The 24690-nt window shown below is 39.2% G+C and overlaps 1 protein-coding gene across 2 annotated transcripts in view; it reads left to right on the top strand.

Annotated features, from left to right (window-relative positions):
- Nucleotides 1-22695, top strand: part of FBLN7 (fibulin 7) — a 35600-nt gene extending 12905 nt beyond the window's left edge. The window contains exons 4-8 of one of the 2 annotated variants that reach the window (XM_034427545.3): nucleotides 7246-7368; nucleotides 8163-8300; nucleotides 8748-8885; nucleotides 15835-15973; nucleotides 21037-22695. In XM_034427545.3, the coding sequence (XP_034283436.1) occupies nucleotides 7246-7368; nucleotides 8163-8300; nucleotides 8748-8885; nucleotides 15835-15973; nucleotides 21037-21409 (911 nt within the window). In that variant the 3' untranslated portion in view covers nucleotides 21410-22695. The remainder of the gene's footprint in view (nucleotides 1-7245; nucleotides 7369-8162; nucleotides 8301-8747; nucleotides 8886-15834; nucleotides 15974-21036) is intronic. The other variant, XM_034427547.3, reaches the window with a different exon arrangement.
- The last annotated feature ends 1995 nt before the right edge of the window (nucleotides 22696-24690 follow it).

Raw genomic sequence — 24690 nt, 5'->3', positions numbered from 1 at the left:
ATTTGGGTATTTGGATGTCTTCTAAAAATACGTCCATTATGGCAGATAATTATACAAAGCTGTTAGCCCAAATAAAGACAGATTTAGAGAAGTTGGAACACCTGCAACTCTCCTTACTCGGTAGGATAGCAACGATTAAAACTCATGTGCTCCCGAAATGGAACTATTTATTCCAGACTGCCCCCGCGAGATTGGATAGCGGTTTTTTTAAATGGTTAGATAGTTATGTGAGGAAATTTGTTTGGCAGAAGAAGAAACCCCAGATTAAACTTAAAATGCTTCAAGAGGCACCATGTAGAGGGGGATTTGGTTTACCAAAATGGGAGTTCTACTACCAAGTGGCTAATTTAACTTGGATTAGAGATTGGATACTTTTAAATAGGAAGAGGATTCTTACATTGGAGGGTTATGATTTGTGTCAAGGTTGGCACCATTTTCTATGGAGAGAGAGGGGTAAGAAATGTGGATATTTTAAGAGACACTACCTTCGGAGAATCTTATTAGAATCCTGGGAAAGGGTTAGGAATAGGTATTATTCAATGTTCCCGATTTGGTTTGACCCACTGGAGGCAGTAACACACTCTGCACTATATAATAAGGAAATATCATTGACTTATCAGGACCTGCTTGATCCCCAAGGGGAGCTGAAGACCTGTGAGGAGCTTATGAACCAGGGCAAGAAGGTAGACTGGTGGGCTTCTGCCCAAATACAGTCAAGAGTCAGAAGGGACAAAGGAAAGGAGGGAATCTATAGGTCATTACAGGAGTTAGATAACATTTTACTGAGAATCGAAAAAAAATTACTTTCAAGGTGCTACCAATTATTGGTATCACGATGGATTGGTGAGGATGATTTAAAGACATCATGATTGCCTGGGGGAAGAACCTTGGATCTTCTCCAGATCTGGACAAATGGGAGGCGATGTGGAACAGGAATATGAAACTCACTTTGGCAACTCCCTACAAGGAAAATATTTATAAAATGGTCTATCGTTGGCACATCCCCCTGACAAGAATTGCAAAAATGTTCCCGGGAGCTTCTCCAGCTTGTTGGAAGTGTGGGAACAGTAATGGGACATACTACCACCAATGGTGGACCTGCCCTAAAGCAGGCAAATATTGGTCCAAGGTCCGGAATTGGATAGTGGAAATTACAAGTTATAATATAGAGCTGAAACCAGAAGTTTTCTTATTGGGAATGAAACCAGATAAAATAAATAAGGAAAAATGGTACTTGATCCTCCACATTACTACTGCAGCTAGGATATTATACGCACAAGAGTGGAAAAATGAATTAATACCCATAGAGAATAAACTGATTTGGAAAATTTCAGAATGCGCAGAGGCCGATCAGTTAACGAAATTACTTAGGAACCAAAAAGACACTGATTATTACGAATGTTGGAACCTATGGTATATTTGGGTGAAAGAAAAGAGAGGGAAATGAAATAGATCTTATCAGTGATTTAAATTGTATAGGCGCATATTTGTGTACGTTCATTGCAATAACTTTGTATGTATATATATAAAGAATTGGTTTTTAAAAAAGAAAGGGGCTTACCATGATTTGCTATGCAGAGTGAAATTTGAAAACTGGCAGCTGTCAGATGATTTGTTCTAGAAAGATAGTTGCAAAAACTAAGATACTGGGAATGATATAACAGAATTATTGTTGAAAAAAATTGTAGGAAGTAGTTGTCGCCTTCAGCTCCCTAAGAAAAACCAAGGTATAACATAATGTGAATTTCTAAGTTATAATTAAAGCCAGTTAATTTTGTTTTTAATTATTCTGTTTTCTTTCTTGTATGTGTTTTTCCATGAGAAGTGTTTTTTTTCCAGAAACCCAGCCATTGTACTGGATTTTGTAATTACAGTTAAGTCGACCTTTATATATAAAATCTGACTACTATGGCTTGTTTAACAAATCATATTAAAAGTTATCTGAAATATTCCATAAGGCACACTGATTACACAATAAAAGGCTTGTCTGGAAAACTGGCTTTAGTAGTTAAGATATTTTATGATAATATGAACCCTTCCTCTAGTAGTGTCCTGAAGAAACCAACACTGTTTTCTAATTTCTGACTATACACGCTCTGCTCAAAATATTTGAAATGAAAACTGATGAAAATGCCAATGCATTCAGCAGAAAAAAATTCCCCTCCTGGGTATGGCTACCAGATATGGAGGGGAAAACTCCAAATGACCATTAAATGACAGCATAGATATGGAAAAGTGTAAACTTTTGTCAGAGTGTTCTAGTTCTTTGAAGTGTTACCTGGAACCCTAGTAAAGACATCGTACTGCATTCAATTTGTATACCTTTTTAAAGTCTCCTTTCCCATGTATTTTCAAAATTGCCACATTTAAGGGGCTTGATGTTACATAATTTTATGCACCTATTCACCCATCACTAGCCTGTTTTTCTAAGATGCAAATGCATATTAGCAAGATTGAATAATGTCTCCTTTATGAAACCAAACACATTTACAGGACAAGGCAGTAAGCGCCAAAATTGGTCTCCGGGTGCAATTCAAGGTGTTGGTCATTACCTTTAAAGCCCTATATGGCTCAGGGCCAAGCTATCTTCGAGACTGCCTTCTACCACATAGCTCCCAGCGACCAGTAAGATCCCACAGAGTCGGTCTCCTCCGGGTCCCGTCAGCTAAACGTCAGCTGGCGGACCCGCTGGGGAAGACCTTCTCTGTGGCTGCCCCGGCTCTCTGAAACCAATTACCTCCTGAGGTCCGGACCACCCCCACCCTATTGGCCTTCCGCAAAGCGGTGAAGACCTGGCTCTTCCGGCAGGCCTGAGGCCATTGATCTCGTTACAATGATCTTGTGAGACCCGGCTATGAATTGGAGTGCATCTGTTTTAACGTTTTTAAAGTTTTAATGTTTTTCTTTTTAACATTTATATGGGATTGTTTGCATTGTTTTATTCTTTGTTGTAAGCCGCCCAGAGTCCCTTGGGAGTTGGGCAGCATAGAAATGCGACAAAAGAAATAAATAATAAATAAATAAAATAAAGACAGAGTAAGTTGAATTTAAGCATTATATTTCTGTCTGGTTTTCCTTTGTAAACTATAAACTTCCACTTTAACTCTTGATTGGCAAACTGATCTTCTTACTCCTCTCTACCCCAGTATATAAGTAAAAAATAAAATAAAATAAAATGGTTAAAACTAAAACCATTTCCATCTTCTCTTCCACTCGGATTTTGACAACAAGCAGCACAGACCTTTTTATCTGTTTAAAACAAACCCTATCACCCTACGGCGCACATTTAACTGGAGTGGGGTGGGATGGGATGATTTTCATGGGGACAGAAGAGGGACTTGGCCCCGAAGGCTCCATTCCCTACCTATAGCCTTAGGCGTTGAAAGCCTGGCTTTCTCGCAGCAAGAGATGCAAATAGAGACACAACACTTCAGCCCTCCTGGACGCTGCCATCTTGTAAACATGCTGCAGGACTTCCTGGCAAGCCCCCTCACCTTTGCTGCCTCAGTCGGAGCCTGATTCCGGAAGCAGTCCAGTAAAGCGCGGAGGTTGGCGAAGCGGGCATTGCATGGAATGCGTAAAGCAAGGCAGCTTGCCACTCGGTCTGCGCTGGCTGCCCCATCTTCAGACGTCCCAGTCTGTGTTGGGGCAACGTGTGTGCCCACAGAGAAAGCTCTGTGTGCCACCTCTGGCACGCGTGCCATAGGTTTGCCACCAGAGATCTAGAAGAATATGCTAAATGGAGATCAACCAAGATAGTATTCAAGACACATAGACACAACCAATGCAAGTTGTTCTCTTTATGTTAATAGTAGCCTGGCTAGGGGGCGGGGGGAGGGAACCTGATCACTCTGAAGCTTTAGTAGGACATTCGAGAACAGGAGGGGGAAATTAAACTTATCTTAATTTCAGAATAAGGAATAGTTTAGTGGCATCATTGGAAGCATCCTGAGAAAGGTGATCCTACAATATAATTGGAATGAACTATTCCATATATTCCCCTGGGTAGTTCTATTAGTTTATTCTTTCATTCTGGCAACATTGTTCACCTTTAACCATTGTTTCTTCCCAGATCCTATAGCTGATCAGCTAGGAGAACATCCATATACTATTTCATCCTAACTTGTATAAATTACACTCTGTCATGTCTGAATTACACAAGTATTAGGCTTGAACACAATCTGGTTCATCCCAAAACATGGCTTGAAATGGCAAGTGATTATGAGTGAAAAAAGACACTTGCTAATAAGGCTATTACAACTGCTAATAGGTGCTTTTGCCAATCTAACCTAATACCAGACATAAGTGCATTGCTAATTACATCTTGGGATACTACTTATTTAAATAAATTAGCATTACATAAACTCTAGAGCCATAATTATGAAACTCCCGATCAGCAATTTCTCATTAATTTAATGTATGTTTATACTTAAAGCCTACAATTCTGCTCCTGGTCTTTCCCTTATGTAGTTAAGGGGAATAAAATGCAATAAGCTTTGGTTTCTAGATGCTTTCTTCTTTCTTTCCTTGCTCCTTAGCTTTTGACAAACAGCTATTACCCAGATGAAGTTTCTCTCTCTCTTTTGTCTCCAAGCCAGAAAAAAATCATAACTTCTTAAATTACTGTCTCTCAGACTGCCATTAAAATGCAGTTGTTAAAAAAGGGAAACTGAATTTTCAGAATGGTATTAAAATGTTATTTGAAACTCCTGGAATCTGGTGAGTTGGTTTTTTTTATCAAATCTTTCAATATGTGCACAAAAATCGAATAAAGTTTCACAACAAAAATGAAGCATTCAAGCTAAATCAAGTGAAACCATTAAAAAAAAGGAAAGAGTAGCAGGGGCATTTTTTGCAGGTACATAATAGGAAGAAAGATGGAGCAAGTCTTATTTTGGGTTGAAGCTACAAAATCTCGAGCCTCTTTGCATAATTTTCTTCCAATGTTCCATTGGATAGTTAGACTAATATGGATAGAAAGAGTTTGCTATTATTGGATTTTTTCCCTTCCTGTCAGCTTAGGAAAGCTTTTGCTCCTCTATCTTAAAATGACAACCCCTCTGGACAAAACGGAGGAATTTGGAGAATTCTGAGATTTTGGGAAAGTACCAACATTCTTAGAAAAAATCCAGAAGGGAATGTACAGGTTTGTTTGGTTGCCTGCTTTATTTCTGTGAAACAACTTTACTCTTTCAGATTAAAAGACTTTTTAAGTGCAAATTGTACATGATCAGAAAAATAGGCTCTATCTACCACCTCAAAGAATAAAGCTAAAAAAAAGAGGGGAAGGAGGGGGAAAAACCATTGCACAGGCATCCATTTTTTAAAGTTCATTTTTTTAAAATGATGACCATGGGTACTGAAATTGTTTTCAGACAAGAAAGAAGGAAGAGCCAGATGCAGCCAGCATTTTTGTTTAGATGACAGAATGATCCTGCTTAGGGTCCCCAACTCCCCATCCAAAGTTAATCCACACATCTTTCTCAACACTTCCAGTTGTCACAGCTATTGGACATTTTCCCCCTAATGCTGGAAAAGAATGACTGGAATCACAAATAGGATAGAAAGACATTCCTCAATGCAGCATTTTGAGTAAAGTCCCTCTTCTGTCCTTTGAAATGCAGCCTTTCCTTCCTTTCGTCTCAAGCACTGTCCTAGTGTAAAGGGCGTGTCAAGTTAAGGATGGATGAGATGAACTTGCATATACATCCATACATGTGCCCAATATGATGGAAGAGGAGGAGGAATTAGCTTGCCCTTTTTGTTGTTGTTTTGCATTATTTTGTTTAAATTTTCACACGCTCCTTCTTAGCGAGATTAAATTTTTCAGGCCCCTGCACACAGTCTGCGTAGCCCAGGGTGTTTGTTTAAAGGAATTCCTGTCTCATTGTGCAAAATGCTAATGCACCATTGAACCTGTGCCTAAGCTACTGTGAGAAGGCTGCTTGCATAGCCCTCCATTGTGGCTGAAGATATAGAAATGTTGCCTTTAAACAGATGTGATTCACAATGTTAGCCCCTTATTTCTATTCAGAAGCGAGGCACGAATGAAGACAGCACTTCGTATAATCTACATAGAAATTTTTTTTCACATTGATTCTTGGGTTTTGCAAAAAGGAGTTGGTGGCTGGTTTGTGGGCAAGAAATCTTGCTTTTGAAACCACCTTAATGCGTATTTTATACTACAGCCCTCAGTACCTGCTTCCCCAGGGGGCCAGATGAGAATTTCAGCTCACTGGAAGTTTCAACAGTATGTGTGAAACAAGAGGGGGTTAGTTAAACCCCTTAGAGTGATTATTCAATAACTTCATGGTTTGAGGACCTCTGATTATTTAGAATATTCTAATAATAGCAGTTTGGCAGATATAAAAGCTACTGCCATCCTACAAAGGCCTATTTCCTCAAGCAATTCCACACCACACTTATTATTTCAATGTATAACAAACTCCAGAGGAAAGGTAAAAGGCAGATCAATAGGAATGGCGGAGCCATCTGGCTTGATTCTTCAGAGAGAGAATTATGTGGGTCTTTGCTCCTTCTTGTAAGATAGTGCCTTCAAAAACCAAATGCGGGCTTTTCAGTCCCCATCTCTTTCCTGCAATTACAGAAGAAAATGAGGGATCACATCTGCAGTTGTGTTATGGTTCTGAAGATCTTTCAGCCTTTTAGAAAAATGCTGCTATTGTGAGATGGTCCTTTTGATTCCACTTCCAATATCAAGAGGCAGGTTGAAGTTTCCACTTTGACTGATGTCAGCAGGACATGGTTTCGGGTTAGAAGCCAAGAGCGAGGGCCTGTTTTAGCAGAATGAGCTGGAGATTCCCTCCCTTCCACGTAACAGAATTAGCCTTGATAATTTTGGGGTAAAGTCATAAATATTGCCATTTAAAGCGCAGAAACCTCTGTGAGTCTTTGAAATTCAAGATCCAGAAAGATCCCCTCAGTGAAGAGAAAGGATATAATTTCTCACCTTTGCTAGAGTTGGTGGAACACTCACTCTGCTGAAGATGGTAAGAAGTACCTAAAACTACAACTCACTCTTCATACTTTTTATGAATTTGTTCAAATGCACGTGTGCAAAAGCCAATACAGAGACTACATTATCCCTTCATATCAAGTGATTTTGCTTGTCATTCAAGGACAAGTAATTGTTTTCTGTAGGCAACATTTTATATGCTTATACAATGCAGCTTGTGAGCTGAAAGAAGCAAACTTTCTAAGCATGTAATTTCCTTCTTTAATCAGATGTTAGTCTGTGCTCAAATCAGTGCCGGAATGGAGGAACATGTACAGAGACAGGTGACCAGACTCAATGCATTTGTTCACAGGGATGGACCGGCCCCAATTGCCAGTATCAAACCCAGACAGGTTTGTATTTTGCTGGGGGGCGGGAGGGCTAAGGATGGTGGAATTGAAATGTTTCACTCCTCCTTTCTTTTATGCACCAAGGGAAGATGCATAGTATGTGGCAAACAATGGTTAGCTCAAGTCAAAATTAGCTGTTTAAATTAGGATTTGCTGTAAAGTGTATAATTGCAATTTCCTCCATTTTTGCAAAAGGCAGAAGAAAATCTGAATGTATTTTAGAAGGGGGAAAAACCACTCTTTGCATAAATATGAAAATGATTTTAAGGAAAAGGAAAGAAATAGTATAAAGAAAGTTTATGTCAAGAGGAAGAACAATTTTTATTTGTTACAATTATATCCCGTATTTCCTCAAGAGCCGGATATAGCGTTTTCTTCTTCAGTTTAACTCTACAAGGTAGAGAATGGCTGAACCAATTTTCCCCAGCAAACTTTCACCCTGGTCTCCCCAGTATTAGTCAACACCTTAACTATTATACCACACTGGATCTGATTCTTAGGTTTTCCTTTTATTAAATTAATTTTTATTGAAGAATTTTACACAGTAAGAAAAACGGCATAGTTTTAAGAAAGAGAGAATATAGTGAATAAAGGGAAAAGAAAAATGTTTTCACAAAAAAGTATATAAAATTAGAGCAAACCCCACTTCCTAATAACACTGCTGATGTTTCTTAGTTTAATAATAAAACATCTTCAAGAAAACCACCAAGTTCAGAGATCACCAAGGACCCCACAGGTCAATCCTGAGCTACAAGTATTTTCTTCTATCAGTAATTTCTTCCCAATTCTTTTTTCAGTACCTCCAGCATGGAGCATAACAAATGACCCGGCTTTTAGTCGCAAGCCGCGCTGTGCCCAATTAGATCGAATGCAACACTGCAGCTGTGAAGCGGGCTTCCATATGAGTGGCACTACAGAAAACAGTATTTGCCAGGGTAAGAGATCATTTGAATGATACACCTGAACAGAAAAAGTGATGAGCTGTTCCTGCTTCCAGATCAGTTTAACCCCAGTTCCAACATCAAAATCTATTATTGGTAGCACTAGTATTTCATCTCTATATTTCACACCTTGGGGTAGTCCTGACTAGAAAACCAACATCATTACAGACACATGATGTCTTTTGGACTGTTAACATCAGGACCTGGTTTCTTTTACAATTTCCATCTACTCAGTTTTGCTCCAATTTTTAAAAGCAATAGCTAATGGCTAAATCATGGTTACACTTATTTCCCCTCCCCCTCTAACAATATAAATTGTATTATCTTTGATATCAGTAGCAGTTATATTGCAGGAACACTTCTCACTCTCCTTGCTACCCCACCCACATAGTGATGCATTTTGTTCCTGCAGGATTGTCATGTCAGTTTCTTTTCTGGCAGATGTGAATGAATGTGAAATTTACAAGCTGGAGGGAGTCCCTCGTCTGTGTATGCATGCTTGCATCAACACTCCTGGCTCATACCACTGCTCCTGCCCCCCTGGATACAAGCTCTTCAATGATGGGAAAAACTGTGAAGGTGACATAGAGCTTTCCTTTTACTAAACAGATGGAACAGATGGCATTTTATAGAAGCTACATAACTTTCCTCCCCAAACGTAGGCCTCGAGCAGCATGTCATGCCGCAAACATGAAACATGTGTGCTAGAATTTGCGCACATAGCTCATCATCATTGCTTTCTACTGTAAGGTCTCCAGATTTATTAGCAACACTCTTCAAACAGAGGCTAAAAACCGCTTTAGTATGCCTACTATTAATTAAATTCATGATCAAATGAATATACGGGCCATATATGTTCCTTTCTTGAATACGTCCCTTACCTACTGCAATGGAGAATGAGGGGGGGCGCGGTTTGTAAACTATGTTTAGCAGGATACCCTCAAAGAATACACAATCATTACCCTTCCAAAAACACCACACAGTCTCACAAAATAAGAGGACAGCAATTACTCTACTATTTACAGTAAGAATGGTTTCAGAAGCTGTGGATGGAACTGAGCCCATTTTATATTTTGTGGCTGGTAGGAATTGTGTATTCTTCCTTAAGTGTAGTTTGGCTGGAGAGATCAGTGGTTGGGTGGGGGGGAAGGCTGAGTAATTATGCCCTAGTCCTTATTTAAATATAGGTTCTGTCAATATATTATAATATTTTGTTGTGGGTTCTTTTATGCATAATCAAGTCAGTGAGCTCCCGTTGCGAACTGGTAATAAAGGTAAGTAGAACCTACCCCTGATATAGATATTTCCATGAGACGGTTGCAATATTGCAGCCCAAACTTCAGCCAAACAATTCTGGATGCCTTTTGTTTAGCGCCAGCAAAGCCATCTCAGATTCAGCTCTTTTGTGCCATTTCCTGAGGAGGTTGTGGCATGGTAGATTTTCTTTTTCTTGTCTTCCAATTCTATTTCATAATTTAGTGGCCCTGTTCTCTTCTTTTACTATGTAGGCACTCTGCCACTTAGCCTATAATTTGCTTTCTTTAACAGGATTTGGTCTCCTACGTTAAATCACTAAACCTTTATCATGATGTCTTTTTTGGCTTTCTTTGGCTGTTTTCTAAATGTTCCTGGGCAATGTGTTCTTTAACTTATTCCTCTGCATTAGGATATATTCAATTAGATTTTCACACCAACCTTCCTTAATGATATCTAGAAAACATCTAGAAATATAAGCCTTATCCTTTACAGTAACTGTTCTTGGAATCTAGGGGTTGCTTTCCTCCTCTTCTGCTGTTAACCAACAATGTTTTAATGTTGTAACTATCTTTTGTAAGAGTCCAAAATGATTTTCCCATTTAGGAGTCTCTCTATCCCTATGGGTTCATCCTTGTTTTCTCAGCTTTTTGTAAAGCTTTCTCTTTCCTAGGAAATCTCACTTCTATTAAATTACTATGGCTAGGAAGAATCCTAGGTTCCTTCCCTTCTTGCTTCTACTCCATTCTCATGGAGTTGTTTTCTCAGTAGTTGGCAAACCACGCTGAGGAATGCAAACATCAGCACAGTGATCCTTAAAGACCCTTCCTCAGGACATGAGGTCTGTCACGTAAGCAAGGTCACATTGTTTGCAGCAGGAAAACCATGAGCCTTGGACTGGGCCCTTGTAGTTACTCCCAATATCTTAGCCTCCTTCTTGAATCCTTTTCTCTGAGTCCAACCTTAAGTGGAAAATCAGTTCCAATCACTAGGTTGCGTAGCAAATTAGGGATAACTCCTACCACCATTACATGGTCCTTTCCCTGTGGCCTGTACTTTGGCTTTAACCAATGTGATCATCTCAGTTTGTTCAAACTCAGTTGTAAGAAGCTCTTTCCCCATAGATGCTGCCTTCTTTACTCAATGAATTAGCAGTGTTCATCTACTCCACAGTATCTACTAAGCCTCTCACAGTAAATCCATTAACTTTTGCTGGGATCATATTTTTCTTCCCAGTGACGCTTGCACTTCTGCAGCCATTCCTTTTTTCCTCTGGCTTTCTTTTATAGTCTTTGGACAAATAACCACTTTCCCCACAGTTGTAACAATTATTTGATTCCCTGACCTCCCAAGGCCTTCCTGTAAATTGCATAGAAGCTAAAGGCTTCTTTACTCCTCCTACCTTTCTCTCTACCAGCTCCTTAAAGTTCTTAAATTCTAGAACAGGCTTTCTTATTCTCTTCTCTCCTTCTGCAACTTCCCTTCCAATATCCTCTTGACTTTTGTGCTCCTTGTAGTCCTAAGCTAGTTCAATTGCTCTTTGATTGACTCTGGGTTGTGTTCTTGCACCCAAGACATTAACTTGATATGAAGTACTTGAAGAAAGAGTTCTAAACTTAATCCTCTACCACTCTTTCCTTGCTTACTTTGTCTGGCCTCAGCCATTTCCTGCCTAGGGCTTCCAACCTTGCCCACAATTCATGAGCCCCTTCATGTTTGTTTTAGGTGTAATTTCTAAGCTCCACCTATAGGGAGGGACATCATATCTGTAGAGGATTATCCCTTTGACATGAGAGTAATCCACTATTTCTCTTGCTGGAAAACTACTATAAGGCTGTCAAAGCCTTTCCTGTTAAACACGGGGCTGGTCACCCATTCACTTTCAGACCACTTACAAGAGGCAACTACTCTTTTGAACATGGATAAATAGGCTTCTATGTCTTCTTCCTCTGCCAACTTGGGGGTTTTAATGTACTTGAGACCACCTCCATTCTCTATAGACTTTACTCTCTTTAGAACAGAGTTTGCCTCTTCTAGTGACTGTATCCCTTTAAGCAGGTCTATCAACCTCCTAATCTCTCTTTTCTTGCCTCTCTTTCACTCCTTTCCCATTCCAGTCTATCTTTCTTTTCTTTCTCCCTCTAAAGCATTTCCTTTAAATGAACCCCAGCCTTTCCTCTCCTGCTGGCTTATCAGTTCTATGATATCGGCCCTAGTATCTCTGCCTAGTCCCATTTCAGGCTGGTCTACCATTTGCTTTGGCCTTACAACAGGTCTAGGGCGGACACCTGTCTCTGCCAAAATAGTAGCCTCTAAGGGAGAATCTGTCCCTTCTGCCTTTTCCATGCCTATTTATTTGGTAAGAGTCTTGGTTTCTGCAGTCACAATGCTGGTTAATTTTTGCAAACTTTGAGCAGAGCAATGGCACTTTTACCTTTGCAGCCTCCTTTTTTTAGCCAAAGTTTATTTTTCATGGAAGTGTTTAGAACTCTTTGAGTCTAAGCCACCTCCACTTGTGGGCTTACCACCTTGTGTTAATATCCCACTTTTTAAGAACCTCCTACCTTTTGGATATCCCACCTTTCTTATGGATATGCCATTGCTACAATCACTTTATCACAGTTCTTTTATCTATACCAGGTCACTGGGCTCCAAAATCCAAGAGACAATACAACCACACAGGTACCTGGCAACACACACACACACACACACAAGTATTCAAAGTCTAATTCTCAATGCTCACCACTCCACTCCTTCCCCTTATACTACACCTCCTTCTACCATTCAAGTTACTACTCCAAGTCCCATTGCTTGAGAGAATTAGCCTTTTCTATCTGTGTTAAGTTGCTTCACAAACAAACATCTCCTTCCCTCTCTCCCAAATACCGGGAACTGCCTCTCTGCTCAGCTTTTATAACCAACAGCTGCTCAGCTGGCTAGGAAGAGGATTTAAAGAGACAGGGCTACAGCAGAACAGCTTCTGGCCATTTTGTAGGCAGCCTGTTGTCTCACAATGTTGATGCCCAAGTGGGATATAAGCCATATCAAGAATGAGAGGAGGGTTGCAACCCCTATACAAACTTTTGCCATCTTGATTTTCCATTATCATAGTTTGCAGACATCCATGCATTCCTGCATTTTGATGTGGATTTGATGCCTAGTTAAAATACAACAGTCTGGGCATCAGATTTCCCACAGATAAGACCATTTGTGATGCACCATAATATGAAATGCTAGCTGTGAATGCTGACAGAAGAATTCCCCCAAACAAAATATTTGTTGTACTGCAGTTAAGGTATGTGGAAAGGTATGGTGGTAAAGTGCCAAGAGCTGTCTCAGGCTGAAAAGGGACATTGTACCATGAAGTATGTGCTCTGTATTACTGGGCTGCTGTAGAAAATTGACTTCAAATGATGATTGAAATTAGTTAATTTTAGTGTTGATTCAGTTTCTTCCTTTAAATGAGTCTTAGGAGAATGGCCTGAATTTAACCAGCTTTAAAGTTCTTAATAATCACTTGAGAAAACCATTTTAATCCATACGCCTTTCCTTGGTAAAGCATTTTTACAGAGGAAACAAAAAGTGTTGAGAGGAAACACAAATGGACACAGATTGCTAAAAACTGAATTGTGGTATGATATGAGTTCCAGCAGAGTAGTACCTTCATCTTACACTAAAACAGAGTTAGCTTGAGAGATCAGTAAAATGACCCACTGGGTAGAAAAAGTGAAGAAGGAAAATTTCTTCCCCTTTTATCATAATATTGTACAAGAGCTTGAGATCATCTCCTAGAATTATGCCATAAAAGATTTGGGATGGATAAAAGAAATACATATATTACATACAAAACAGTTAAACAAAGACATTCTCTGCCATAAATTGGTGGTTTAATCAGTTACTTGAGTAACTATATACATCTGTTCCTCTGCTTATGTTCTCGAAGAGACATCAGACAGACTGCCTATTGGCTGAACAAAACGCCAGCCAGGTTTTTCTTATATTCATTCTCTCATGCATAGAAAATCATCCCACGGTGTCATCATTTTGCATACATAAGATCCAACTGTCTCAATCTGCTTTTTCCTGTGTACATGTATTCCTACATCAGGTATAATAAGATTGTACATGCTTTGAAAATTTATTGAAAAGTGCTTTGGATTTCATACTACAGGAGACTGTGGGAGGTTTAAAAAGTCAAGATGCCATCTGTGACCACACAAAGACCCACTCTTTTTTTTTTTTTAAACATACTTCATGTATATGACATATATAAAAAGGAACTGGGCTACCATCCTGATTTTTTTTTTTAAATGCTCCTGCTCCAAGTCTGAATGTAGCCTCTTTCTTTTTATTGAGAAAGCATTTTTATTCCTAACAATACCTTGAATTCCCAGCCATTCTCAAAAAAACAAAATGGTGGATGGTCACAGTATGATGAGATGGAGCAATATTCATCTTCTCAAAAAAAACCAAACCACTATACATGATTGCTGACATGTGAAAGGATGGTTACAGGATCCATGTTTCTTCTGCATATCCAAGTGCTTTGTGGTTGGCCACATCCATCCTGGCAGCCACTTCTGAACATGCAAGCCTTCCAAGAGAATCCACCGAGGGGAGATGGGGAAGTATAGAATAGAATAGAATAACAGAATAGAATAGAATAACAGAGTTGGAAGGGACCCTGGAGGTCTTCTAGTCCAACCCCTTGCTTAGGCAGGAAACCCTACACCACTTCAGACAAATGGTTATCCAACATCTTCTTAAAAGCTTCCAGTTTTGAAGCATTCACAACTTCTGGAGGCATGTTGTTCCACTGATTAATTGTTCTATCCGTCAGGAAATTTCTCCTTAGTTCTAAGTTGCTTCTCTCCTTGATTAGTTTCCACCCATTGCTTCTTGTCCTACCCTCAGGTGCTTTGGAGTAAAAATTGCTAATTTGGCAGCAGTGGCTGTGCAATCAAAGCTCCACCTACTTTTTGTATGTGTGCAACACATTAAAAAAGTAGAAATTTAATCACATTACTGTTGTCATCTTGATGCTTTTCACCTCTCTGAAGATGTCCCTAAACCACTACCCACGTACCATAATCTGCACAATTTCAGAAGATTCTCTACAATAAGCTCTTAAAAGGCCAAATGTTTTTGCCAGCCTTAAAATTTGGGACTCTCTGGTATAAATAGGATAATAAGGAAGTAATCTTATGTAAACTTACCCTGCTGCCTCTTGCTGCATTTTTTCCATTACTTAAAGTTATTACTATTCTTAGAAAACTATGTATTTCTTATGTAATGCTAAAATGTTTTAGCCTTGATATAAAACTAAAGTGCACATCTTAATGCAACTTATGGCTCTTAAAATCTTAGATGTGGTCCCACAGACATCCAAAGGTTGTCTAAATCAGAGAGGACAAAATTAAATGAATAATTGGTGAGGAGTCCTATTAGTTATACTGAATTTAGTTTTAATTTTGCTCACACTGACTCTTCTATGGATTGCAACCCCTAGCACTTTACCCGCAGGCCAATTACAGCCTTGATGTGGAAAAAGTGATGCTACAGATAGAATAGATTTCAAGGAGTTTTCGGCAATGCTCAGATAAAATCCATAGAAGTCAAATAAAATTAGGCAACAAGTACAGTTGAAAGCAATAGTATCTCAAAAAAATAATAATAGAAAAATGCCATGAGATCTATCCAAGGTGCTTTTCCAGATAGTAGAAGTCTGGTGATTTTGAATTCTCTGAATTGCAGTTAATGGTGATGTGATGAACAATTAGGTCACTTAACTGTAATAAAACTTTACTTGAGCATTAGTCTTGTTCTTGAAAGGGGATGTATGAAAGTGGAATGAGCTGCCTCAGGAAGTAGTAAGATCATCTTCACTGGATGGTGTGGGGATGTCTAATACTCTGTACTGAAGAGGGGAGAGGAGAGGCTTGTCCATTCACACAGAACATGCTCTTGTTTAGGTCTGGCAATGGAAATTCTGGCAGCAAATTCTCAGCCATGGTCCAGTAGTAGGTCATATATTTGACTTCTATGGATTTACATCAAAAAGCTCTCAGGCTTAGTTTTTGGCAGCTCCATATAGGACAGTGCAAGAATTGTGCCTGGAATCTAGCCCGTCAATATGGACTCTACAAAAATTGATGGACCATTAATCTGACTCCGTATAAGGCAGCTTCTGTGTTTCTGTTTGAATTGACTGTCTGCCAACCTCAAAAGAGTTAAATCTATTCCTCTATCACTCACTCTTCTGTTTACCTTGCAGATATAGATGAATGTGCACTCTCATTGCACAGCTGCATTAGGGGAACAACATGCATTAACATCGGAGGAAGCTTTCAATGTGTCAGGCCAGAGTGTCCCCAGACTGGTGGAAATGTCAGCTATGTGAAAACATCACCCTTGTAAGTAACATCACCCTCTCACCAAAAAGCCCTGGTGGCGCAATGGTTAGAATGCAGTATTGCAGGCAAACTCTGCCCACAACCAGCAGTTTGATCCTGACCAGCTCAAGGTTGACTCAGACTTCCATCCTTTTGAGGTCAGTAAAATGAGGACTTAGATTGCTGGGGGCAATATGCTGATTCTGTAAAATGCTTAGAGAATGCTGTAAAGCACTATGGAACAATACATAAGTCTCAGTGCTATTGCTATTGCTATAATGAGAAATGAGTTTTCCCCAACATGGTGCCTTTCAGATGAGTTAGATTACAACTCCAGTTATTCTCAACCACTGAAGCAAAAATGTGGGAAAAGTGCTTCCACAGCAGAAATCTGCATTAAGCCATTTTTTAAAAAGTGTATATTTTCTGTTAACAACTGGCTACCATTATAAAAATACGACTATCATATGACTTCCTCCTGTTAATTAATTCAAAACACCATTATTATGCAGTGGCTTTTAAATGGTGACTAAACACTTAAGAGCTTCTCCATTGGTTGACTTCTGACTGAAGGTTTAGCATGAAACTGGCATCATTTATAATTTCCAATGTGATTTCACTACCTCATAGGTGTGTGATCTTGAGGTCTGTGGATTCATTTGGCATTTTTGAAGTGTCATAATGTAGTTCTCATGCATAAGCGGCTAATAAGAAAAGGCTGCTATTTATCCCACTTTTTAAAGATATTATTTGATTTCACTTTCAGCAGCTCTTCTGAGATTTGTCAGGGCTACAGTTCCTTGAATTGGAAGCTTCCTCCTAATTCATTTCTTTTGAAGTAGCTCATTAGGGGTGCTTTCGTTGCTCATTATTCTCTGTTCATGCTCCTAGGGAAAAATCAATTAGTGATTATGAATTAAAAATAAATAATGAAGTAAAATTATGTATGGATTTTGGGTTGGGGTATTAAATAAGAGAGAAATAATTAAAGCAGGCACTTTCCCAGTAATCACCCAAACATATAAAACACATTCAGCATTGACCAATTAATCAAAATTCAGAAATATGGTAGTGATAACTAATAATTACTGTATTTTCCGGCTTATAAGACGACTTTTTAACACATGAAAATCTTCTCAAAAGTCGGGGGTAGTCTTATACCCCGGGTGTCCTTCTCCTGTAACCAGGCAGACCAGCCCAAAAGGCTCTGACGAGCCTTAAATGGATCTGGCGATCCCAGCTCTGGCGATCCCAGCTCGGACGATCCCAGCTGAGTTCCCTGCAACTCAGCTGGGATCGCCAGAACCATGGCTCTGACGGTCCCAGCTCTGACGGTGGATCCCATCCCAGCTGAGTTCCCTGCAACTCAGCTGGGATCGCCAGAAACCATGTAAAAGGAAAAAAGTTTTTTCCCTTTTACTCTGACGATCCCAGCTGAGTTCCCTGCAACTCAGCTGGGATGGCCAGAGCCATGTAAAAGATAAAAAGTTTTCCCCCTCCAGCTTGCTTACCTCAGCTGCTAGTCCCAACGCTTGCCTTGCTTCGCTTGCCTGAATCTATTCCATCAGCAATCAGCAATCAAGCAAGCAGGGAGTTGTGGACTTCAACTCCCAGAATTCCTCAGCCAGCAAAGCAAAGCTGGCTGAGGAATTCTGGGAGTTGAAGTCTACAAGTCTTAAAGTTGCCAAGGTTGGAGACCCCTGTTCTATTGGGTAAGTTTTTTCCCCCTTTGGGAGCTTTAAAAAAAATAGTCAATTGGGTTTTTTTTAGTTGTTCTTTTTTAGACCTAGCCATTTAAAGTTTAGGAAGTTTTAAATTTAGCTTTCATATAAAAATAAAAATAAAATAAAATAAAATAATATTTGTGCAGCTTTCTGAGATTTAGTGTGTTTCTGTAGTGTTTCACTCTAACTACACAAACACACAAAATCTCACAAAGCTGTATGTGGAATTTTGTGTGTGTAAAGTGTGAAAGTTGGTTTTTTGGACTTTTTGTGGCTGTGTGAGGTTCCTGCTTGTTGCAGGGGACATTTTGGGTCTAGCACTGCTGCTTTTACATTGTGGGTGAGCCAGTTGATGTTTTTTATTTTTTATTTGGTGTGCATTGGAAGAGGGGTAGTCTTATATGGCGAGTATAGCCCAAACCCTATATTTTAACAGGAAAAGTTGGGGGTCGTCTTATACGCCCAGTTGTTTTATATGCCGGAAAATACGGTACTCTGTCACTTTAAAAGAAAGAAGAAAAAATGTGTGGCTGAATCTCCATGCACTGCTTCACCACATGGACAATCATTACCTGCTCTACCATGATGACCTCTGGTTGTCAGTTGGGTTCTTCAATAACAGAAAAAATACATTAAAGAGGAAATCATTACTGGTCAGGAAATCCATAGTGATTATGGATTCTGAAATGCCTTGTAAAACTGAGATCAAAATCAATAACTTGATGATGAAGCTATTTTTGCTTGTTTGATCATAGACCAGAAAAATTTACAATTTGTATCTTGGATTATTCAGTATAAATATTTTCCCTCTGGTCAGTAAGATTTGTTATGTGCTCTTTGATATGTGGCCAAAATATACAGTATCATGCCTTAATGAGTCATCCTAGCCAACTGGAGAACATGCAGCTTTCTTTAAGTTTTGACAGCATCTTTGCTACAAACCAGCTAATGTGAAATATCTTTAAGCTTCGTTGATGTTGGTGAGAGAGCTATTCTTATGATTCAACTTCTTGCTTTGGCATCAGCTGGGTTTAAAATAACTTCATTTTCTTCTTTTACTTTAATACATCTGGATAAATCATTGCTATCTTAGAAAATCTGTGTTATTAGGCCAGATATAAAATTGTTCGTGTAACAAGAATTCAAATTTAATGTAATATTGTGGAAGTTGAATTCAATTATTTTAGACCATTTTATTCTGTTCTACTGAAAGAAATCTATGTTTTAGATGGAGCCAGAGAAGAAAGCAAATGTTAGGGAGATGTGCAGCATCCCAGCAATCATACTTCATGAAAGATCCTCCAAATTTAGAACTACTGCACAAAAGAGGTTATTAGAGAGAATTTTTCTGCCTCCATTGTTGTATTCTTAGTGAAATTGGACAATTTCCTAATTCTAAATAGAAAATATTTGGAGTGGGGAGGATGTTGTGTTCCTTTCAGATAAATAAAAATGTTTATCTAGTCACTGATACCCATGGATCCTTAAAGGAAGGGCACAATCATATGTTGAAATTTCTACCCGAATATATCTTTTTTATTCCTATCTCAATATTTTAATCTGGTATTGCTGCCATTCCACAGATGGAAATAGTTTTGCACACATAAATTCCTTCGCTAGATCAGAAATCTTGTAAACAAAGCCTGCTTTTATGTCTGTTAATCTAAAAATATAACATCTGGCATGAATATATTCCCTATTTACAAAGATCCACATAAAGAGGGCTGTGTTTCTGTTTTGATAATAAGGAGAAACATTATCCCCATTTATTTCTAATGACTAGCTAAATACTGTGCCCGGTTATAATAAGACCTTTGACACATCCATCTATTATAAAACTTTCTGTTCCCCAAATGTACTTCTAAAGCAGAGGTGGGATTCACATACTGTAGCAACCGATTCGCCCAGCACCGGAAATGTGAGTACATATGTGCGCACACTCACTTCACTCACATGCTGTCCGCGCATGCGTGCGGCATCACAAAACATTGCAATTCGCTTGCATGTGCCATTCACACATGCATGCAATGTCAAACAACGTGACAATTCGCTCACACACGCCATCCATACATGTGTGCAGCATCAAAAACACAGCGATATAGGACGGGATTGCGCCCAGGCGGGTGGGCTGGCCCACCCGCAGGTCACCACTACCGGTTCACCCATACCAATCCGAAACGGCTGAATACCACCTCTGCTCTAAAGGAATATGAAAGCTCTCAAGTGCAACAGAACTCACCATCAAAGTTATATGAAAAGGAAGGGATAAGGAAGCAGAAAAAGTTAAAATTGTAATTCTTGAACTTTCCTGCCTCTTTTTTTATTTCTCACTGTTATGTCCATTTGGGTGGTCCTAATAAAGGCATAAGAGAACCAGTTTTGATAGTGGTTAAGGCACTGGATTAGAAACCAGGAAACCATGAGTTGTAGTCCTGCCTTTGATATAAAGCCAATTGGATGACCTTGGACTAGTCACTCTTTCTCCACCCTAGGAAGAAGGCAGTGGCAAACTACTTCTGAAAGCTTGCTAAAATAACTGCAGAGACTAGTCCAGGCAGAGCCCAGGAGTGAACAATGATTTGAAGGTATCCTCCACTAAAAAAATTGAGTGTCAGTTTGGTATGGTGGTTAAGGCATCAAGCCAGAAACCAAGAGACCGTGAGTTCTAATCCTGATTTAGGCATGAAAACACTTGAGTGACCTTGGACTGGTCATTCTCTCTTAGCCCTAAAAAAAAGAGGCAACAGCAAATCACTTCCCAAATGTCTACGGATACTTGGAAAGTGAAAAGGCTTCTTGGATAACTTTAGAATGTAAACAGATAGGCACCTGCCATATAAGATCCCAGATTTAACAATTGTCAACAAGAAAGACAAAATAGTCTGGATAGTGGATATTGCAGTAACTAGAGGCAGCAGAATAGAAAAAAAAAGAACTGGAGAAGATATCAAAATACAAAGACCTACAAGTAGAAATGCCTGCGGCAAAAGTAAGCAAAGGTAAGTACCAATGGTGATAGGCCCCTTAGGTGCAATCCCAAAACAACTGGAGCACCACTTGAACACCATCGGCATTGACAAATTCACTATCAGTTGATTACAAAAGGCAGCTTTACTCAGAATGGCTTACATCCTGTGGCAATATCTGTAACTTCATCAAACATCCACATCTGCCTATCCCAGGTCCTTGAACAGGACAGGTAGACAAAAGTGCCAAATCCAGTCTGAACATCTGGCTGACTGTGTGACAAACCATGATAATGGTTATGATTGATAATGATAATGGCATTATCAAATTATACATTTTGAATACTACTTCTTAACCAGATCCTATTGTTGTTTGCATTTCTTTTCTTCATAGTCAATGTGAACGGAATCCGTGTCCCATGGACAGCAGATCATGCCATCAAGCCCCCAAGACGATCTCCTTCCATTATCTCCCTCTGCCATCCAATCTTGCCACTCCCACTCCTCTCTTCCGCATGGCAACTGCTTCAGCCCCTGGACGACCAGGTCCTGACAGCTTGCGGTTTGGGATTATAGGAGGAAACAGCCGAGGACATTTTGTGATGCAACGTTCGGACAGACAGACTGGAGAACTCATGCTGGTACAAAGGCTACAAGGGCCTCAGACCATAACAGTGGAGGTTGAGATGTCCGAGTATCTGGATCGCACCTTCCAAGCTAAACATGTTTCCAAAATTACCATCTTTGTATCAGTTTATGAGTTTTAAAGAAACTCATTGGTTCAGCATCGGAGGAAAAACCATTTTTCATCAGGAACTTTTGTTTGGTTTCACCATTGGCTCCCATGTCAAAGACTCCAGAATTAAGAATGGCATCAAGCATGGCTTGGCTTTCTCACCTGAATTAACTTCATCCATTTCTTTTCAGCATTGCTGGCATGTAGCCTTTCTGCTTCTATCCTAACACACCTTTAGATGACCCCAAGCCCTTGAAAGAAGGGGAGAATAGCAGTGTAACCTATCTATCAATTGTTGTTGCTCCAGCCACACTAGCTTCATCCTGCCCTTTGTGAGCCAATGCAGCATATTGTACATATAGATAGCCAGTCTTTAACAAGACTACCTGCATTCCAGAAGACTCTAAGAAAAGAGAATATAGGATCCCTCTGTGGACAATGTACCTAAACAACTATATTATAACTATACAACAGTAAAAGAGGTCATTCCTATTTGTAACATTGCTATATAATATTAAATGTTGATTTGCTTGGAAAACAGATGCCTATCAATGGATAAATCATGGAAGTAAATCTGATTTTTATCAGACTTCTTTTCTAATAAATGCATGTTGGACTAGAGCAGCATTTCTCAACCTTGGCAACTCCAAGATGTCTGGACTTCAATGTCCAAAATTGTCCAGCCAATATCTTAAAATTGTCCAGATTGTGAAATAGTGGACTAGGTTGCACATTTCCCTAACAGAAGTGTTGTACTTCAGGATCATAAAGCTTGGAAGAAATTAATATCTGCCACAAATTCAATGCTGTACTCCAGAACTCAAATTGGTAGTTTCTGTTTCTATCTTTGAAAGAACAACTTTCAGAAAAGTTGGGGAAAAACAATTTTTCTGCCTGGATTATGTACTTCAGTTAATGCCATTTAATATTACAGCATTACAAAAAGTAGTATTTACACTATTTTTTGTAATCTCGTAACATTGATATAGCATGAGTTTTACTTTTGTTTGTTAGCCAAGAAATTTAGCAGTATAAGAACATGTTTGTGACTCCACCACAAATACGATTTGGTCTACTGGAACGAAAATATTATTTCCTTTCAAATATTTTCTTTGGGCAAAGAAATGTAGGGCAAAAGGCACTTATTAAATACATTTTTTTTGTATTTTTCGGTGAATATTTTAGATTTTCTTTTTATCTTTAGATATACCTCTTGGAACTGGATCACAGAAACTTATCTATTTAGTCAAACTTGTCTTGTGTATTTAGTCTCCAGGCTGTCTTTTTTGTGCATGAATAAAAAAAAGATTCTCCATATCTACCAATAACAACTTCAGTAAACTTTAGAAGTCTGTAAATATATAAAGTCATATAAATATATAATCAGCTTTCAAGTTACAATTGAAATAGCAGGCTGATGAAAATAAAATCACAACAGAGCTACCACTGAGAATTAGATAGGAAAGCAAATCTGGGCAAAAATGTTTTTTTAAAGTGATCAATGTTAGTTTTAGCTGCTTTATCTCCCTCCACTTCCTTTATGGAAAGTTATCTCAAGATATTTACATCACTGAAGCCTGAACTGGAAGCCCACAAAACCAAGGGAAAATGAATGCTCCCATAGATAGACCTACCTATATAAGCTTCCACAGAACAGTCGTTCCCATCACAGTGCAAGCCAATCTTACAAAGGGGCCACCATTTCTTTCAAAGGGAATGACTTAAGATAGTGAAGCTAACTGATTTCCTACTACAAGTCAAATTCTGATACCATGTTCATGTGTATGTGTAAAAGGGCAAAGTGAGTTGCCTCTACATGTGTATGGCCATGAAATGAGGATTCAGCAGAAAACCGGTACATAAATCCTTGAACACAAAGATTCTGCTCCTCACTACAATTAAAAGGCAGATGTCCCAAGCCCCCTCTGTTCAAAACCCTTTGGATCTTCAAATCCTAATCCTACTGGTTGCTTTGTTAGTTGTTACTGCCATCACTTGTCTTCCAGAAGTATCTCACTTGGTATTCATCTTGCAGGTATCTCATTTCTGGTAATTAAAAATATCGACATGAGAAAGTTGAAATAATTTATATGGTATTACTTCCTGGACTTATAGCATAGAGTAATTGAATATTCAGCCTCTTTCCCCAATACCCAATAACTTTGGGAGATATGCCAATCCCACAGGAAACCAACAAAACAAAACAAAATGAAGCTATGAAAAACGTATATTTTAATTTTTAATGTGAAAATGCAAATATTAAGTATGGAAGAAGATAAATTACAGATCTGAACAGATCACCGTCATATATCAACTTACAAATTAGTTTAAAAAGTTAATGAGGAAATTACAAAATGCAATAACTCACTATGAGCAGACCGGGGGTGGGTTCTACTTACCTTTACTAACGGCTTGCAACGGGATTGCTTCGCTCGCGCGCCTTGCTTCTGCGCATGCACAAAAGCTTATGCGCATGTGCAGATCACTTCTGGTGATGTCAAGGTCAGTGGGCGGAGCCTCCCGCCAGTTTTACTACCAGTTCTATAGAACCGGTCCGAACCGAGGGCAACCCACCACTGGAGCAGACCACTAGGCACAGTCTGCCACAAATACTGCCTTTTCTTCAGGAATCTCTGAGAAATTTCTAGAGAGGTTTTAAGTTATTGTTACATTAGTACAAGAAAGAGAAATATAACTTCATGAACATAGCCTGAGATTTGATGGAGAACTGCAATTAAACACACAGTTCTATAATTGATTCAGAATGGCAAAGCACCACAGTAAACAGATTTATAGAGGAAGGGATTAGAGCAGCAGTGAAATCTGGCTGGTTCTATACGGCTCATGCGAACTGGTAGCGCTGGCGGCGGAAGGCTCCGCCCACCTGCCAGGACATCATTACGTCCCATTTTTTACCCTCTGCACATGTGCAGAAGAGGCGAGCGTGCATAGCGCGCTCCTGTTCCTGAATCAGTAGTAAAGGTAAGTGGATTTCACCGCTGGACTAGAATAGTTCAAGTCTGCACATGATAAAAAACCATATCTCGTTTGTGGAAATGTGCATTGTCAGTCTATCATATAAAGTACATTCACAACACAGGTTTTCTATTAAGGATTTCAATAGCCCTTAAAAGCCTTCTCTAAAGCAATAGCCCTTTCTCAGCTTCTCTCTTTCTCTCTGCCTCCTCACGTTTCTCATAGGGAAAGAAGTAATCGCCTTTCTGGGCTACTAGTGTCCCCTAATGCACACTCACTCCAAAGGTAGAATGGATCCAGTTTTCATTTAGTTGCATATTCATGTTTGCATGGTAG

The sequence above is a fragment of the Pantherophis guttatus genome, chromosome 1, assembly GCF_059756535.1.
Source record: "Pantherophis guttatus breed Tessera chromosome 1, ASM5975653v1, whole genome shotgun sequence".
Taxonomy (NCBI): domain Eukaryota; kingdom Metazoa; phylum Chordata; class Lepidosauria; order Squamata; family Colubridae; genus Pantherophis; species Pantherophis guttatus.
Note: the sequence above shows the minus strand (reverse complement) of the source record. Positions and strands in the feature narration are given on the sequence as shown.